Source organism: Tachypleus tridentatus, chromosome 13 (assembly GCF_004210375.1).
Source record: "Tachypleus tridentatus isolate NWPU-2018 chromosome 13, ASM421037v1, whole genome shotgun sequence".
In the NCBI taxonomy this organism is placed as follows: Eukaryota; Metazoa; Arthropoda; class Merostomata; order Xiphosura; family Limulidae; genus Tachypleus; species Tachypleus tridentatus.
Window position 1 is genome coordinate 216,741,055 of NC_134837.1, and position 19,855 is coordinate 216,760,909.

Consider the following 19,855-nt stretch of genomic DNA (forward strand, 5'->3'; position numbering starts at 1 on the left):
TCAAACAGCTTAGCAAATTTTTTAAGGCTCAAAGGAGAGGTTAAAAGGTATTCTGTTAGAGAATTTTCTTCTACTTTTTTTTTTAAGCAGTGTAAAGCTTGTTAAACAGGTACTGAGTTAAATGAAGATTTTATGATTAAAGATACTAATGTATCTTGCTTTAGGTTGAAGTTGTCTTATGTATTGGCAGAGTTATGTTTTTAAGCAAAGGGAGTTTGGTTTCAAGTAGAGGGTTTAATCTCTTAGCAACATTTTGTAAGTGTAAGCCTGTGCCAGATACTAGAGGTTTTGAATTTTTGGAAAAGTATAAAATTTGGGGATAATGATGTATAAGAATAAGAGAAATGTCTTTATTATTAGTATATAATGTTTAAAATAACTGTTGGTATGGTGTAAAATCCATCATTTAATGAGGTAGGTGTTAAATTAATGAGAAATATAGACTGATGCACTTATCACAAAGGTTTTTAGCAGTGCTTAGAGGGCAGCTGGAGATCAAGATAGCTTTGTGTGCATGAAAGGTAAATATCTATTGGAAATACATTTTTATTGTCAGAAAAATGTTAACTTTCTTATTTTGTAATCTTTTGAGATTCAGATCTAAAACAACTTGCGAGAGAAACAAATTACAATGTTGTTAGATGAGATCATAGAAATTCAAACAATATACTAAAGGTCTAGATTTTTATTGTGTACCCTGCAGTAGAGTTTTTTGTTGTTGTTTTTTTTTTTGTGAGGGTAATGGAGAACAAACCATCAAACTTGGCTTCCACAGCTGGAAGAAGTTGCTGTCAGTGATTCCTGTATGTAATAAACTCCTTTGTCAGACAAACTTTTAGATGAAGTTATTAAAAATTGCTTTATCATCATCTGTTGATGTTATCTAGAAAACAAAACTGTGAACAAGTGCACTAAGTTTGCCGTAAAAAATTAAGTCGTACATTATTTATTAAACTATTAGAATGTAAAACAGTGACATTTTTTACTTCAGAAACGTTGGGAAAACCTTGTTAAATATTCACCTACATTTATAAACATGTTTATCCAATACATTTAGTTACATTAAACATCATAAATTATTCAGAATAAACCAACCTATTTCTACATTACAAGAAATGGTTTTATTAAATCCTAGTTCATTTTAATGTTGCATGTATTGTTAAACCTCTTTTGTCATTTATATTTTTTAGGTACATGGATTAAATACAAGTAGATTCAACCAGTTTCAAGATCTAAAATATAGAAAACTATTTATAATGAATATGCCACAAACCACATTCAACAATTCATGTTCTCATGTAAATTATATACAGAATCCCTATACAGCATTGTTCTAATATAATAGCAAGGATCTCTTTTAATGAAAAACTGAAATTATAATTACATATTGAAACTTCACTCAAACCTTATTGTCCTTAACATTGAAAACTAAGGATGTAGAAGTTATTTCTGTCCATTTTGTTAATAAGTATAGCAGAAGATATACCACAGTTTCACAATACAGTGTTAAACATTCATCCACCTGAGTTAATGAACCACAACATATTCACATTAAAGAACACTATGCTGTCGAGCATTGTATCAAAAGAACACAAGACTGTGTCATAAATTCATAAGAAACAGGAATGGTAGCAAAATATACAACAAAAGTAGAGAATAATTCTAAAATGAAGAATCTTGTTTCATATAGTCTTTATCACAGAGTTCATTTTTCTACCCAAAATATATAAAGACACTCAAAAACAAACTAAGCTAAAAGTTTTAGAAAATAAAAAAAACTGCAAATACACAAACTCTTATAATAAAATTAACTTGTGGTTATCAAAATAGTTTTGAATATCATAATGTTACAAATTGTTTATGACTTGATATGTGCAAAGAGTCAAAAGACAAAGGCTAGGATTTCACAAAATTATTTCTTCCAAGTAATTCAGTGAAGCACTGATTCTGTCTTCAAATTAATTTCTTTCAATGTTTCTTCTTGGAAATAAGTGATCTCTCACTGTTGTTGGTAAACTGAATCATAAAATAAACTTTTAAAGCTTGTAGTGCACCACCATTACTAGGAACACCCACTTCTATGACACTTGACTCCTTTCAATTATATTTCAAGACAATAACATCACAGTTATAATTCAGTGATGATAATTAACTAATTTTACTATTGAATTGTTTTGATTTTGGGTTTACTGTACTACTATTATCATTTTTTGACTGAAAGTGTTTTCAAAATCATTTAAAAACTGAAATTTCACACTCAGTTTTAATCAAATAATGTGTAATTTTAAAATTTCATAAAGAAAAGTGATCCAATAAATCATCAGAAGTAGTGGTGAGTGAGATTACCTAAGTTCTGTCCCATTAAAAACAAGAGTTTGTGGCCTTTTTTCATCCTCAAAACATTGAATTTCAATCTTTAACAAACAAAAGTTAGCAACAGTTTATGTACTGTAAACCAGACCATTACTCAAATTTGTTACTTTCAATAGTTCTTAAAAATAATCTAAATACAAGATTACTTCATATCTTTGAAGATAATTTTTCACACTTCAGAAACTATTAATTTAATCAAATTTAAATTTTCATTTGCCCATAACACATGTAAGATCTCAACTTGAAAGCCCTTCTTAAATAAGATTCAACTGAAACTTAAATTGTGAATTTTTGCTTCCAGCTCTTACAGATTCACTCAACGTTTCTCTTTAGTGTGCTTCAGTGAATGTCGTTTTAAATCTCCGCTTCGTACAAATGCTTTGCTGCATACTTCACACCTAAACGGTTTCTCTCCTGAATGCAGCAAGTAATGTTCTCTTAAATTAACGCGCCTTCGAAAACTTTTCGCACATATAATACAAGTAAATGGTTTTTCTTTCATGTGTATTAACATATGTTGTCTAACATTCCCATTGGATCTAAACTTTTCACCACATACATCACATGGAAATGCTCTCTCTGCAGTGTGTAAAGCCTGATGTACTTTTAAATGGTGTCTTCTTTTAAAATTTTTCCCACAAACATTACAACTGAATGGTTTTTCTCCACTATGCTCGCTTTCATGTAATTTTAAATGGTGGCTTCTGCTAAAGTTTTTCCCACAAGTATTACAAACAAATGGTTTTTCTCCTGTATGTTGAACCTTGTGTTGTTGTAGATGTCCACTTGTCCTAAATTTCTTTCCACACATATCACATGGAAAAGGTTTCTCTCCAGTGTGCAGAATCTGATGTAACTTTAAATGATGACTCATTCTAAAACATTTTCCACATGTTGTACAAGTAAATGGTTTTTCTCCAGTGTGAAGCAACTGATGTTTTTTCAGTACTTCCGTTCGTGCAAATTGTTTCCCACACAACTCACAACAAAAAGGTTTTTCTCCAGTGTGCACAATCTCATGACGTTTCAAATGGTAACTCCTTTTAAAACTCTTTCCACATACATTACAACTAAATGACACGTTTCTTGTAAAGGATGACTTAAGACCATGATTTTTTACTGGTCCATTTTCTGTAGAATTGCAGCATGTTTTTACTTGTATCTGTTTTTTACATGTGCCAAACACGTTTTCTTTCTGATTTTTTTCAACTTCTGTAGGACAATCAGGTACTGAAGAAGTTTCCTGAATGTTTTTGGAACCTGCAACAAAATATACTTACACTTAACCATTCACCAGAATACTAGATGAGGTTCATAATTCCAATTCCTGAACTTTACAAATACCACTAAAGAAAAAATGATTAAATGTCAGTATTTCAATATAACTGAAAAGGTAAGCACACAGTAGTGCTTTTGTCTTTCAAGACATAAACCAAAATGTTTTGAAAGATCAAAATCCAAAAGCCCATGTAAATTCATATATTTAATGTTTGAAAATGAACAGAAAACATTCAAGGTTCTACATTTGAATTTCCCCAGTTAAGAACAAGCTTTCTATTCATTATGTAGAGAATAATTTTACAAATTTTTTTAAAAAATTGTTTTATATATATATATAATACTGTCTTTTAAGACCCGTATTGAAGTTTTTTATTTTCTTGGTATCGGATAAACTGAACATAGAAAAAGCTTGTTACATGTAATTTTTGATGAAGTTATATGAAGAGGTGTTACTTGTTCTTGAAACATTTGATGAATATCTCCGAGATTTAAGAATATTTATGTAACAGCCCAAAGCTAGTATAAGAAGTGTACTAGACCAATTACTTTCTTTACCACTTAAAATGGATTAGCCTATAGTTGATAAATAGGCCACTGATCCTAATCATTTGTGGCATAACCTTTTTTGTATATTTTAGTCACTGAATATATAGTTGATTTTAGGCATGCATATTTCATGAAATCAAAATTACACTAGTTCTGAGATAGCACATGTAATTCACAGTAGCCCAAACTCAAAATCTGGTAGATTCAGGTATCGGGCTAGTGGATTTTTACACTTCTGTATCTACTGGCAAGATCTGTAAATTGTTGATGTTGGAATAAAGAGTAGTATCATATAAAAATTACACATATTGGTAAGGTGGATACATTTTTATAGTGCTTATTTTTGTTGGTAAATGAAACATCATGCTAGTTAGAACAGTTTTTTAGTGACAACTTCATGCAGTAAATCATTAATCGTCAAGAATTTATTAACTTATAAAATGGGTAAATTTTAGTCATCAACCCATCAATGAAACAGTAGAAATTTCTACTAGGTGTTATGGTTAGGAAATTTGTCAAGGTTTTAACATAGAGAAAAAAAAATGGAAAATTATAATTATTAATTTCAAGATTAGCATATGAGCATAAAAAAAAACATTTGAAAATAAGATTTAAACACTGAAAAATGAAAACATCTCCATGAACTATGCAAAAAAGAAAACCTCATGTGACAAAATTTTTAAATATCCATGGAAGACTGCACAGGCATTATCTGCAGTTAGTCATTCCTAATTTTGAGCTGATAGGCTAAATGGAAGGCATTTGACAGTTCTAAAGTGCAAACCAGCTGCAGTGAGATGCCAATCAATGATGCTAATGTTCATAACCTGGCACATTAACCACTAAGCCACACCTAACCCCTTACAGAAAGGACATTTAATTCACTGTGTTTATTAGAGCAAGTGAAGACAGTAGCTAAAGAAGATATTCACCTTTTACTCCTAACACAAAAAAACAGCTTGGTCAACTGATTTGATGGATCATCTTGTAAGCAAGCACACTCCAGTTAAAATTCACAGCACAACAGAAAGTGTTATATCTTTTTTGCTACTTACAAACAACAAGGTTGTTAATCATGGATAAAAATAATAGTTTACTTCTTCTACTTTATGAAATAAAAACGAGGAAGTTAACAGAACTAATCCTTCTGTACTTATATAAGCACACATTGGATTCTGCATACACAAACTGTTACAGTACATAAAGTACAGTTTACCCATTCTCAATTGAGCATAATATACATTATACAACAAAAACATTACCACATTTTCTTTCTGGCAGTTTGATTCCTACAATTAATAGAAAGCAATACCATGACAAATGAGTCTGGTACCATTAGCCTTAAGAAGGCCACTTAGCCTTCTCAACAACTGTTCTAGCTAAAACAGTACTGGGTCTCAAAATATCACTCAAATCCAAAAAGAAATAAGGAAAAGTAAATGGTGATATAAAATATTCAGAAATAAACTTCTGTTTCCTTTTTCTCTCTCAGGGAAAAGAGCTGCGTAAAAATATCTAGTAACTATAGTTACATTTTAACAAAACATCATGAAACTTTAAGCATGTCATGCTCATTAATTCTAATGTTTGCATTTGTTGTGTTAAATTATCACCTTAAATAAGTAATCAGCTATTAAAAAAAATTGAAGTGAATAAACAGCTTATTATATTACAAACTCTGATATGAAATAAACATACAGCACTACCTTAGAAACATCATAAGTAAAACATTTCTGACCTAGCCTCATATTACATAAAATAAAACATTAAGAAAAGTTTTTGGTGCATATACAAAGCTTGATTTATTAATAAAAATGAATTATGCAACATCTTTACAAAATGTTCAAGTTATTGTTTTTTTTTGGTTGAATATTTTTGTACACCTTATGCAACTATACAATTTCCCTCATTTCAAATACTTTCTGCTAATTCTTTGTAAAATTATGACTTGAGAAAAAAAATCTCAATTATATTACAGTAACCTTAAATGTTTATTCTTCTCCATGTTTAACATGTGACAGTTCCACAGGAAAAAAAATGATTAAAAGCTAGTATTAGGCCTGTCACTGCTACAACTGTCATTTTGTTAGCTCATATAAAATTACTGATATTAAATTTCACAAATTTAATTCAAAATATGGTTACACAGTTACTTGAAAGTTACTTATGATGAGGTACTACTTTTTCTGAGTAAAGGAAAGTAGTATGTCCAAAAGGTTTTAAAAGTAGCAATAATGTAAACAAAACACAATAGAAGTTAGTCTACAAGAAATAAATACAGAGCACAAGATCTTACAGAAACATCTGAAGTTTTTTCTCACAATTCTTAGAAGTTACTTTTTCTTTGTCATAATACAAAAACTACACATTTGTGGAAAAATATATCTTCATGGAAAACAAAATTACCATTTAGATCACCTGCTTGGAACTTGGATTTCTCTGAATCAATTTCCAACTTACAGCATTCTTTTAATAAACCTTCATCTGTTACTTTTATCTTCTCCTTCTGTTGTTTAAATCTGATAGCTGTATCAGTTTCCTCATCACAAACATCAAAATGTGAAACTACATCACTTACTGGTGTTTCATTGAAACATTCTTTCTTTATATTCACAGTTAGCTATAAAAAATACAACAAACATTTATCAATTCTCATTCGAAATCTCAATTTAACTTTACTGAATTAAAATACTTATATGTTACCTCAATACATTATATCTGTCAAGAAACATGAATTTGATTTTAAGGAGGTATTGTCAGGTGTACAATTTGTTTTGGAATTTCATATATAGTTACTCAAGGGCTATCTGTACTAGCTGTTTGTTCTTTTGAACTAACAGACTAGAAAGAAGGTAGCTAGTTAACAACACCAACCTTTATAGAACAAATAACAGAATTTAACTATCGCTCGTTCTTGAAGAACGTTGAGGTGTGATCTAAGTGTAGAATTCTTTAACATTTTTCACATAATTATCAAGATACACCCCTATTTAAAAAATGTAATCCAAAAATGTTTCTTTTTGACTGAACTTACCAATAAAGATAACAGAACAAATTACAGATATTAAATATTTACCCTTCATTACTTTCTTGAAAATAAAAAAAAAGAAGTTCCTGATGTCTCCATATTTTTTTCGAATTTGACTAACCAAAATGAGAAAATATTCGACTTTTTAGTAAGAAAATTTAGATGAACAAAATTATACAGTGGAAAAGTTGTGCTGAACAATTTTATTACCTTGCTACATTTTTCCTACTAGAATATATTTTTAAATAAGATAATGCTGAGTTAACCTACTAGACATTCCCATGAATTCCAGCCAAACAAAAATTATGAAAGGTTCCATATCATCATATACATAAATCCGGTGGTGTTATTGTAGTCAAGTGTTTCACACGTCATTATTTATTTCCTGATGTACTCTAGAATAAGGCTTCAAATAATCAGATTGTCCAAGATAGATCAGTTCTGGTAATATAATAAACTTTATGAGTCCACGTAATTAACAAAATCAATTAATAAAAATGGCTTTTGAGTTATTAAACACCTACACAAGCATATAAACACTATTCTACAACAAATACCACAACAATGCTTTTTTTTGTTTTACCATTAAATATGTATCATAAAAGTGTACCTCCATTATATAATTGCTTTGTTGAACAATTTTTCAGAATACAATAAATTTTTTGTTGTTGCTCTTGTTGTCTTTATTTTCCACTCTCCGATTCTTTCATTTGTAAAAATTTTTCTACAACTGGATCCAACAATGGTGGACGTAATACGTTTTTCTTTTGTCTGTAATGAAAAAAATAGCAACAAGTGCCAAGTTATTTTCTTCCACAAAATGCTTTATTTATACAGTCATACAAATGCTAGATCTATGCATGTACCTAATTACTGGCACTGCTATAAAACAAGTAGGCCTTTATACTATTTATTAAAAAAACAACAAAACAAATATTTGAGGTGAAATAGAAAACACAGTCGGTGATGTACAAGCCTAATGCATTCTATAATTGGTCATACTCTCTGTTGTGTAGTTTTATCTGCTCAAGACTTATCAGCAAACCATTACACCTCTTATAATGATGTTTATATAATATCTATGTTATCTTAAGTCCATTTTACTTCAAAATATACTAACCTAAGTTTATTTAGATATATGAATAATATTAAGACATTTTGTCAAATTCATGTATAAATGTAAAAATATATACATGCATATGTTGAACAGTTGGTCTGCTCTACAGTATTGAATAATGAATTCAACAAAATATCACAACATTATTCACATATCTACATTCGCTTAGATTACTATATGATAAAGTAAAACATACTCAAAACCCTACAGATAAGTTTATTAATTACACATATATAAAATAAAAAGAAGTAGAAACTCCACTAAAGAATATTAAAAAGCTCTTTGAATTTTGTTTTCTATTTATAACCCAGTTAAAAGTTTCCTGAATGTCTTAGAGGAATTATGAATGAGTTATTTTGAATTACATTAAATTAATTAATTAATTTTATCTTAAGTTATTGATATTAAATTAGTCTGATGTGTTTAGCCTGTTTCTATAGTGTTGAAAGATACATAGTCAATTAGGCTAATCAATTAACTGTTCAGACATTAACATCTCATTATGGAATAACAGTGTCAAGCCTTACTGTTGTGTTAAGCAAAATATAACTAACTTCACAGTCAAAAACTTAAAGCTGTTGTTCTCAAATACCATAGTTTAAAATATCACTTTTCTTCTCAATTTCTTATAAGTATTCTAATTATTCTGAGAATATTATGTTTATCACTGCTAGATTTATGTAATTATTAATCAGATTGGGCTCAGATTAGTTTGCCCACTTGCTAAAGTGTTGAGAATTGATAAGCAGCCCTGACCCCTGCTTCTAAGCAAAAATCAGTCCCTTCTTCTTAACAATGGAAACTTGATGCAAATCAAACATAAGAATAACAAATAATTAAAGTATAAATTAATTTATAGCACACACACACAGCAATAGCTTGTGAATGTCATTTGATTCCCAGTGGTCAGTGCTGTCTGGGCTGTACACTGACAAACCAACTACAACAGGACTCCATTAAGTGGAAGGTAGAGAGTCTGTGCTTTGATTGATGCTAATAATTTCTTTAGCAAGTAATCATATCTACTCAACAAAATGCTTATAATAATTCAATCCAATCAGCATATGACATAGGAAGGAGCAAACTATTCCATATCAAAACAAATCTAGCGACAATCAGCGATTCCTATTTAATAAAACCTATCAAATAATCTGTACTACACTACTATAACATTATAACTTGTAAATAGAGAACCAGTTACCTAATGCTCTATCTAGACATTCTGGTGGTCTCCTTAATGTAACTCCAGATTTGGATGTTGTTAAGCTATAATCTACACTTTTTGTCATTGTCAATGTTAGTATTTGAGAACATTTGACTACTGGACAAGTTAAAAATAAGTACAAGCACATTTACTCTTACTTTAAAACTGGACAGTTGGCAGTTGATTCTACTATAACTGCAGAGGATATAAATAAATCCAAACATTATGTCTTGAATGACAATGTTCTTTATTACACAGATTGGATTGCTAATGAGGGTGAATTTAAACCATTGTTCCCAAAGCACTGTGACTAGCATTGTTAATACGAATGTTAACTACAGAAGACTTAAAAACCCCCCTCCACACACACAAGACAAAAGACTTTAGTTGTTGTCTCAATTTATCATCCTTCAACAGATCCTGCTAATGACTTACCTATGTCTCCTGTTCAACCTACTCAAAGACATTATGGCCACATCACACAGTTGGTTATCACAGTTTAGCTGGTCTCTGAATTGGTAACAAACTTCCAGTAAGCCAAACCACAGCCAAGAGGTAGTGAATAACAAGTTGAAGATTCCAAGACATGAACTCTTATTTTTTCCTTGAAACCTATCTGTATTCAAACTGTAAAGGATTTCTAGTGTCAGTATATAAAAAAAAAAAAAAGACATAAAAGTAATGACATATTGCTAAAGAGAAAGGAGAGACAGTTTTGTTTACCATTAACTCATTATTCCTTCTATTTAGTTTAATTATGAACTTTTAGTTGTATTAAAGTGCTAACTAATCATCTAGTTTGAGTATGCTTGTATAATGAAACTGACACAGACTTCCTTAGCAGTGATGTACAAATATTAATATTATAAAAGATCACGTAAATTAGTTAGTCATATGAAATGTAACCTTGTGGTCTTACCAATAAAGAAAAATGGAGTTCACGAAATATAATTTCACTAAATTATTGCTCATTGTTACATGTTATTGATCTTAAAGTGGTTTAACTTTGGGATATTGTTTTTTCATTACTAGGTTTTTTTTCTTATTATGGTTATTTTTTCCAATTATTTTATTTATTGAAATTAACAGATTGATGCTGTATACTTTATTAATGTTTGCATCAAGTCCTAGACAGTTTTTTTTTTTTTTTTTTTGTAAATGATAAAATTTGCATTCCAATTGTTTGAAAGTTTTGTTTTGAACTTTTATTATTACAATTAAAAAAAAATGTTTTTCTTCGAACCTTGTTGTAGCAGCATTTTGTTTTAGCCTTTGATATTGTGTGATAAATAAAGAACACCAGAGGCTAACTTACTTCACAAGTTTATACATACATACATACACATATATATATATATACACACACACACGTGTATATATAGTAACCAAGTAAGACAAAATACTGATTATAAATTTTGTTTTACTACATATAATTGTGACATATTCAGGTAAAACTTGGTTAACCTTAGGATAAATTTATAAAAAGAGTTCCAAAGAAACATTCATTACAAAGTGATTCTAAAACTTTGCATAGATGAGTTTATGAAAATGAACCAAACAATCTGAATTCAATGTCAGTTATAAGAAAACAGTATTTATTTACTTATGTACTTGCTTTGCAGACACAGGATGTCACTTCTACTAGACTAGGTATCTTAATTATCTACTCAAATGTTTAAATCCACCATTCTTTATTTTGCATATAATGTTACTTTATCCAGAGCAACTACATGACTGGTCATTCTCATTCAAGCATACTGTGGTGTTAAGACTCCAATTAATTGATTATCTATGTGCATTAATTACGATGGTTAGTGCCACATAAAATTAATAAAAAAATATATATTAAAATTACAAATAAATAATGTCACAAAAGTAACAAAATATCTGAACTACATACTTCTAATAATTACTGTTTTTGATTATTCCAACTACGTCTCATGTGAGAATAAATAATTATTTTAACATAATTGATTAATCAACTAGCAAACTCCACTGATCATCCAACTCTTATTGGAAATAATTACCTCTTTTAATTCACAATTTACCTATAAATTATACTATTAGCAAAAAACACTTTGTTGGTGGCATAAGTGATATATATACCACTATGCCAAGATCCTTATATTTAGCCATGTTATTGAGAGGATTACCATCTATATTAAATATCTGTTTCATATTACCATAATCTCAAATACATAACCTCTTGATGAGGAGAAACCCACTTGAAGTAAAAATTTATTCTCAAGACAACAGGTACAGGTATTAAAACTTTAATTAAAGTACAGAACAATGTTTCAACCTTCTTAGGTCATCTTCAGGTTAACAAAAAAAACAATGTTGTAGTTACTATACATAAAAGTTATGTCCAACTCTTGATTTAATCTAAGTTGTTCTGTAATATCTGAATATCACCAATACAGCTAGATAATGTCATCACCAAGTTTGTTTGTCTCTATCAATATGATTAATGTAACTAATAAACAGTAAAGGTCCTGAGCCTTGATGCATGCCACTAGCAACAAGATTTCAGTTCCATCTAACTGTTAATAACAACATTTGGTTCTTCTATCCAAATACTACAATCTAGTTAACTAGTCTTTCCCAAACCCCTACTGATACAATTTTCATTAAATCCATGTTGACTTTCTATCTTATTTAAATAAATAACTTTGCAAAGGATCTTTTATCAGACTTCTCAGATTCTTCTTACCACAGAAATAAGATTTCTTTTTTTTAAGATAAGACAATTATTATTACTTCCATTTATACAGAATTTCATAATAGAACTCCTCTGATGACTTTAATGGAGTAAGTAATCAACTTAAAGGGATAGGTTAAGACCTCTTAACCCTATAAAGTGGACTAAATCAAATTTTTATTATCATAACTTTTTACACAGTGACACCCTAAATTTTATTAAGCAACTTTTTTTATCATGAGAAAGGGGCTGAATATCAGAACTGAATGTATAGCAATCACTATAAAGAAGGAAGTACCAGAATGGAGATTAACCACTGGGAATGAAACAGATAAATTTACATTTCTTAGAAGCTAGATATCATCAGATGGAAAGTGTGATCATGATAACAAAAGGCAAGTAAAATTGACAAAAAAGCATTTCTAAAAATGAAGATTATATTCACCACTGACAATTAAAACATAACCAAGTTCTTTACAATTCCAAATGTTGGACAATATCACCAATGAGAAAGAACCACAATGATATAGTGGAAATTTGATAATATTTTCCTCTAGAAAGAACATTATTGTTATTTATTCTTGCTCAGTATAGTAATTTAGATTTCATTGTCTGTGATTGCTGTTGTTCAACTCTGTACAACCAATAGAATGATTTTAACCTACTCATAGCTTAGTTAAAAAGCTAATTAAAGTATATTATTTTTGAGAATTTTGTTTTGATAAATTCTTGTATTATACAGTCCATATATGAAAGTTAAATTAATTTTTATTCAAACTTACTTAGTGTGAAAAGTATGACAAGCATGCAAGCAAGGCCAGAGTCTTGACGTGCAAAGTTTATTTTTTCTATGTACATTTTTTATTTACTGTGAAATATTTTTGACACAACTTCCTCTTCTCTAACTTCTTGAGCTCATTTGATCATTCCTCAATCCTGCAGTATGCTTGTGTCAGTGACCAACTGTTTGCTTACAATTATCTCAATTGAAATCATCCACAATGACTTATTGCTTTTTATATTAATGGTAAAAAAAACCCCAAAAAACAGTAATAAACCAATAAAATTAAAAGAAAGGACATTTGAAAAAGTAAGAATCTGAGACTGTCAGAATAAACAATTATAATTGTCTGTTAATATCTGAAGTCATTCTACAAAAAAAAAAAGTACTCACTTTATATCATATTTTAACTTTTCTTTTCACTATATATTGTTTATCACATTTAGCATTATGTTAGGAAAAATAACAGATACAATAAAAAGTTTTACCAAAATTAGGAAATTCTATAGGTTATGCATAGAAGACTAAGATGAAGAGAAGTATTTTTTATTCTTAGCATGAAAATCCCTTCACAATTAGATTGATTTGGTAAATGTTTTGGAAACTCACAGATAAATCTTAAGTAGAAATGTTTTATTAAAAATTCATATTTTTTGTTTACAACAAATTTGTGATGCTTTATAAAATTTAACATAGGATTTCATTATGCTAGATTCAGAATTATATTATTTTTATTATATTATAATCCAGAATTACAGTAAACGTTCATGATGACGAGAAACCCTCTTGAAGTAAAAATGTATTCTTAAGACAGCTAGGTATCGGTATTAATACTTTAATTAAAATAAAGTACAGAACAATGTTTCAACCTTCTTAGGTCATCTTAAGGTTGTCTTGAGAATACAGTAAACATTACTTCATATAGAAGTTTACAGAAGGTTAGGTGTTAACCTTATTGAAGTTTACATGATTGTCTGGGATGAATCAGTAGGATAAATATCTCGATATTTTGTGCTGAATTCAGAAGATAAATGTTCAAACAAAAGCTTATGGTTTAAAAAAGTCAAGCAAGGGTCTAGTTATGTTTTATATTACTGATTATCATATGGTATCAGTTGTAATTAGTAGTAGTTAATATCTGTATCTTACTAGTTAAAGAGGGGAATTGTTTATTTCCTAAAAAAATTAAGGGAGATTTGAATTTTTACTTTCTTCTTATGTGTAGGTGTCATGGAATAGCTTTGAAAAATCAAATAGTCACTTATTTTCTGAGTGTCATGGTACGGAAAATGTTCATAATCAAAAATAAAATATAACGGCAACTTTGCTTTTGATTTTAAGCAAATAAATACAAAAGACAAGAAGCATGAAACAATAGAATTTTTGTTAAGAAGAATGCAGTGGTTTGTCTGCAGGCTTACAATGCTAGAAACTGGATTTTTATACTTGTGGTGGGCAAAGCACAAATAGCCCTATGCATTGTTTTGTGCTTAATTACAAATAAACAAGCTGTAGCAATAGAGGTAATTATAATAGCAATAACTCAAATAGTTGGGTGATTATTAAAATTTGCTAAATAATTAACTGTCGGACTCAATCAGTTGCATTTAACTAATCAGTTGCTTTCATGAGTTTTGAATAAGTGAAATAATGAAAAATGGTAATAACTGCAAGCACTAATTTTGATTAACTGACTTTTGTAAGCCATGACACTCACTGATTAAGTTGAATAACCATTAATTAATCAAAATAATAATTTAATAATGAGAAATCATAATTACATTATTCTAGTTACTTGAACAGTTAAAACACTAATTTTGATTATATATATAAAAATGGCTGGTATGAGTAGAGAAAGCACTATGTGGAGGAGTGAACAACATTGAACAAGTTTATTTTTTTATGACATTAACCAATGTAAATGTAATTACATTTAGTTATTTTACAAGACATCAATTAATAATCTGACTATATTCAAGGGAAATATTAAACTTAAGTTAAAAAAACAACATTAACTGTATTGAACTGAACACAGTTAAACTTTATTATAATCTTTGGTTGAAGGAGAAACAAGTCAACCTCTCATGCCTAACCATCTTGAGGCCATAAAAAAAAAAAAAACTCATTACAACTCCAAATTATTGTAAAAAGTAATAATATTAAAATTTCCTGGCATGCTACTTTTATTAATGTTTCACATTCTAAAGCACATTGTGTCATTGATAAGTTGTTAAACATATCATTTTAGGGCCAACAAATTGAGGCTGTCTCTTCCACTTGAAAATAAACACCTCAAAATGATCCCTGATTACGTTACATATTTATTGAAGCTTCCCTTAAACTTGCTGCATATACCACATCCAAAGGCAACATCACCCTGTTATAAAAGTAAAACATTTTTAGCTAAAAAGGACTCCTACTCTGCCAAAATTTGTGGGTACCTTTGTCCTACCATTTTCACCATTAAATATAAAAAAATCATTGATACTATAAACCTCCTAAATAAGCTTGAAAATATCAATCACATACCATCTAACTCTTCTTTTTTTTCAACAGAGAACAATTACAGAGATCTAAATCTATCCTCATATGACAACCTTTACATCCCAGATATCATCCCAGTAGCTCTCCTTTGAGCCCTTTAACATCCTTCATAAGTTAAGGATTTCAAAACCAAACACAATAATTCAAATTTGGTTTAAATGATGACCAATATGATGAAATTATAAACTTCTTTAGATTTAATATTTGTACAAATAACCAAAAATCCTACTTGCTAAACATTGGCTATCACTTTTTCTTAGTGCAAAGCTTCCTACTCAGTAACCCCACCCTCTACTCAAAGAACCTCTAGAAAGCAAGTATCTTATGAGTACTGGGTATCTTGTTTGCTGTGATATTCTAGATATCTGTGGCACAGGGTCTGGAAACACTTGGCTCAAGAAGCTGACCAACTAACACAATGAAACCCTTATTTTTCATAAAACTGTTAAAAATATTCCCGTTACCATTATACTCAAAGGTTATAAACTGAATTATGATAACCTACATGTATTTATTTAGTCAACTTCCAGTCTTATAGCTGTTTAGCACATGTCCACAACTAAAACCAGGATGTACAAAAAATACTAAAAAGTAACTCATCTAACCTTTAATTACTCAAACCCCATTCAAAACCCTTGGAGAAATACCATATTACTGTAAAACTTATATTACAAAGTGAAAATGATTTCTTTCCGATTAATATGTAATACTACAATACTACATAGTAATGAGATGAAAATGTGCAACAATGAAATACAAGGATACTTTTCTACATTAACACTGCCACTATTACTTTCAGTTTTTACTGTTGATGTTTGAACTTGGATTCACCATTAATATTACTTATAATAAATAACATTAAATTTTAAAATATTTTATACAGTTCATTAAGTGACCACTGCATGGAAATTTATGAATATTTCTCCTCAGACACAGCTACTTGTGATAATTTACATAGCAATAGCACAGGTTATGCTTAATTATTAATCAATTAATGTTAGTTTATATTTAAATTACATTACAACTTTGCTATTAACTTGTGATGTTAGTTTTACATTTTTTGGAATTCAACTATGAAAGTACAAAGAAACAAAAATGCAAACTGCAGTTGCTTTATATCACATTCCTCTTAATTTGTTTAAAAACTACAATAAAATTCCTTGTACTCACTTGCAATTTCATATGCTTATCAACCAATCGAATTCAGCAATGAATTTTAATTTTTAGCATACATCAGTTCTGACAAAAAGCTAAATTATATCTAAACATAAATAACTCTACTACGCAAGTGCTAGTACTGCTACGGAGTACAAGACAGAATTTTATTTTTATATTTCTAATTCAAATGCCACTTACAATAACAATCGTTGACAAGCGCATAGAACCTAACACAAATCAATGTTCTGCGCACGCGCTTAACTGACATTAGTAAAGTACAAATTATTTGATTTTCGTACTAAGAAAGTCTATAACACGGTATTCGTTTCTTCGTGGTAGAAAACCCTTAGTGGTTTAGCGTTACGTATGACAGTTGATAAAAAAATAAAAATTCGGGTTTTGATACCCGCAGTGGGCACAACACAGCTTTTATCTTAGCTACAAACAAACAAATAATCCAACAAAATTCATACATATTATTATTGTAACTATACAATCTTCCAGTGTCTCAAGACATCCACTTTAATCTTGTAAGCCTTTTTTCATTCGAACCGGGTAATATAGTTATGAAGGGCATAAACTCATAGACACCTTTTGTAGATGATAATATTACTTATAAGTTTACATACAAACATTTCACTTAATAGAGAAATTGACCACACTACTTCAGTTATTTATCACTTGATATCAGATTGCAAAAAGGATTGTACCCTTATGTCAAGTGGCTCAGCGGCAAGTCAATAGAATTATAATTCTAAAAACTGGGTTTATATAGATGTGGTGGTCACAACATTGTTTAGATTTTCACTTAAGTAAAAAGCAACAAACAGAAATAAATATTACAATATACACCTATCTAATTTCAACATATATTTGCCAAGAATGCTGGCAATATTTCCGAAGTTATCATCCATAGTTACTCTCCGTGTAGTGCAGTTTCCCCGAGTACTTTTCCAGCTCCCTTGATTATACTTTTAGTAGTATTACTGTCTTTTTATGCAACGAGGCTATATAGCTTCTCATCTTTGAGTAACTGAAATCTTATGTCATAAGATATGGTCACGTTAATTTTTCGGGTTGTATAAAATATCTACAGTTAGGACTAAATGAATCAGCGTATTCTGTGCTGAAAAAAAAACAAACATAGAACGGTCGCATCCAAAGATCTCCTGCAACAAAACACATCCATAGCGACTGTACTGATAATCGGCAATAATGCGATTTGTTTTCTAGCTTCTCGACCCAACAGTTCAAATGTTTCGTAATACACAATGTGCTCCTGGTCACTTACAGTGAGGAATTCATGTTAGGGGTAGAAAAGTATGGTATAATACAAGGAGCGGGTCGTCTTTAGGCATTGTACTGCTATACCATTTGTTCTTCTGATAGCAGGTTCTTTTAAATTATCTGGTAAAAATAAATCAGTATCTAGTCCAAGTAGCGATTACAAATTAGTTTATTTCCTCGTGCTTGAACATTTGTATCCTGTCGTAAATTGTTGTAGGTCTATGTTATAAAGGATGTTAACTAACACGAATCAAAACTACAACTGTTATTATAGACACTAGACGTGCAATTCATAGATGATCTTTCTGCTGTATAAAACATTTGATGATGTACAAAAAAGGCATAGAAGCAATCTGATGTATCCTCCAACATAGATAGTGTTAATTTATTCTGTAACTTGTACGACTACCAGCCATGTTTAATTGAGAAAGATCTATTTGTATGTTTACTCTTAAACACGGATTAAAACTATTTTCACACTGTTATAATTGTTACATTTGCCACATTGTTGAATGCACGAAAGTGCTGTATTATAACCGAGCCCTTGTTTTAAATAAGGGAACTGTGCATAATTTCTGAAACATCTATAAAAATGTAAAATAGTTAGTGAACATAGACATTTGCAAGGTTTTTAGATTGTTAAACAACGGTTTTTATGCAAAATAATTGATTGCTAAGGGCTGTTGAAAATTTCCATTGAAGAAAGAAATGGCATATCTCACCATTTCTTCAATGATTCTCAAGTCATGTATAATAGTGAAATAAAAAACGCTACAAAATTCTTCTAAACGAATTTCTGTTCTGTGTTAGAATTTATTTGGGGGAGGGGGGTGTACTTTAAGGATACGATATTATTGTCGCCTATAATGTTTATAAGAAATGAAAAATACGGAGTCTTTGATCTTAATTACAAGATTATAATACAGAATATTTTAAAGTTTTAATCAACTCACTTACTTCGTGGCTTGTAAAAGAATATGTGACTTTTATTGTTTGTTTTTGAATTTCGCACAAAGCTACTCTCGGGCTATCTGTGCTAGCCGTCCCTAATTTAGCAGTGTAAGACCAGAGTGAAAGCAGCTAGTCATCAACACCCACCGCCAACTCTTGGGCTACTCTTTTACCAACGAATAGTGGGATTGACCGTCAAATTATAACGCCCCCACAGCTGAAAGGGCGAGTATGTTTGGCGCGACGGGGATGCGAACCCGCGACCCTCAGATTACGAGTCGCACGCCTTAACGCGCTTGGCCATGCCAGGCCCTGTGACTTTTATTATTGAAAAATAAAGACATTTCGCAAAAAAAAGAAGTTATCTAAAACTTACAATCAACGCAGTAGCGTTATATAAAAACGTGTCTCTATTACAATAATGTAATTTTTAGGATCACACATGTTAAAATACATATCAAAAAACGACTTTACATCAGTAACCCTAATAATACTATGTAACACAAATTTTGTTCCAAGATGGCATGTGTTATTTCTTAATTGTTTATATTGTAAAAGTACAGAAAATGGCCATTACTCCCTTCAAACTTTGCTTTTGTGGTGTGGATAATGAAATTTAGAAATTAACCAATTTTCCATGTAAAAACGGGTAAATTTGCACATTTTCATTTACATAAGGTCTTAGTAAAACAACATATGAATCAAGATTTACACGTATTTATACTGAAGTTATACAACAATGAACAAAAATGTTTAGTAGTGAGTAGTTTTTCGAGATTTACGACTGTAAATTACTTTCACGTATCAGCCTCCAAATATAGTCTCCCATCATATTTTCGTTATATGCTCCCAGGTCATAAAAGCAAAGTTTGAAGAGAAAAATA

General features: G+C 30.0%; 1 protein-coding gene across 4 annotated transcripts; it reads right to left on the minus strand.

The window, feature by feature from the left end:
- Positions 1–1,013: 1,013 nt before the first annotated feature.
- On the minus strand, positions 1,014–17,065 carry LOC143239297 (uncharacterized). Of its 4 annotated transcripts, none has more exons than XM_076480225.1 (5): positions 16,932–17,065; positions 9,985–10,176; positions 7,839–7,999; positions 6,607–6,820; positions 1,014–3,633 (listed from the first exon to the last, which is right to left on the minus strand). In XM_076480225.1, exons 3-5 carry the CDS (start codon positions 7,842–7,844, stop codon positions 2,690–2,692), a joined length of 1,164 nt encoding a protein of 387 aa, XP_076336340.1. In that variant the 5' UTR covers positions 7,845–7,999; positions 9,985–10,176; positions 16,932–17,065; the 3' UTR covers positions 1,014–2,689. The 4 variants fall into 4 exon arrangements, with proteins under 4 accessions (XP_076336340.1, XP_076336342.1, XP_076336339.1 ...); XM_076480227.1 differs by having other exon boundaries at positions 9,985–10,189; positions 16,932–17,017; XM_076480224.1 differs by having other exon boundaries at positions 16,746–16,986.
- Between the last annotated feature and the right edge of the window lie 2,790 nt (positions 17,066–19,855).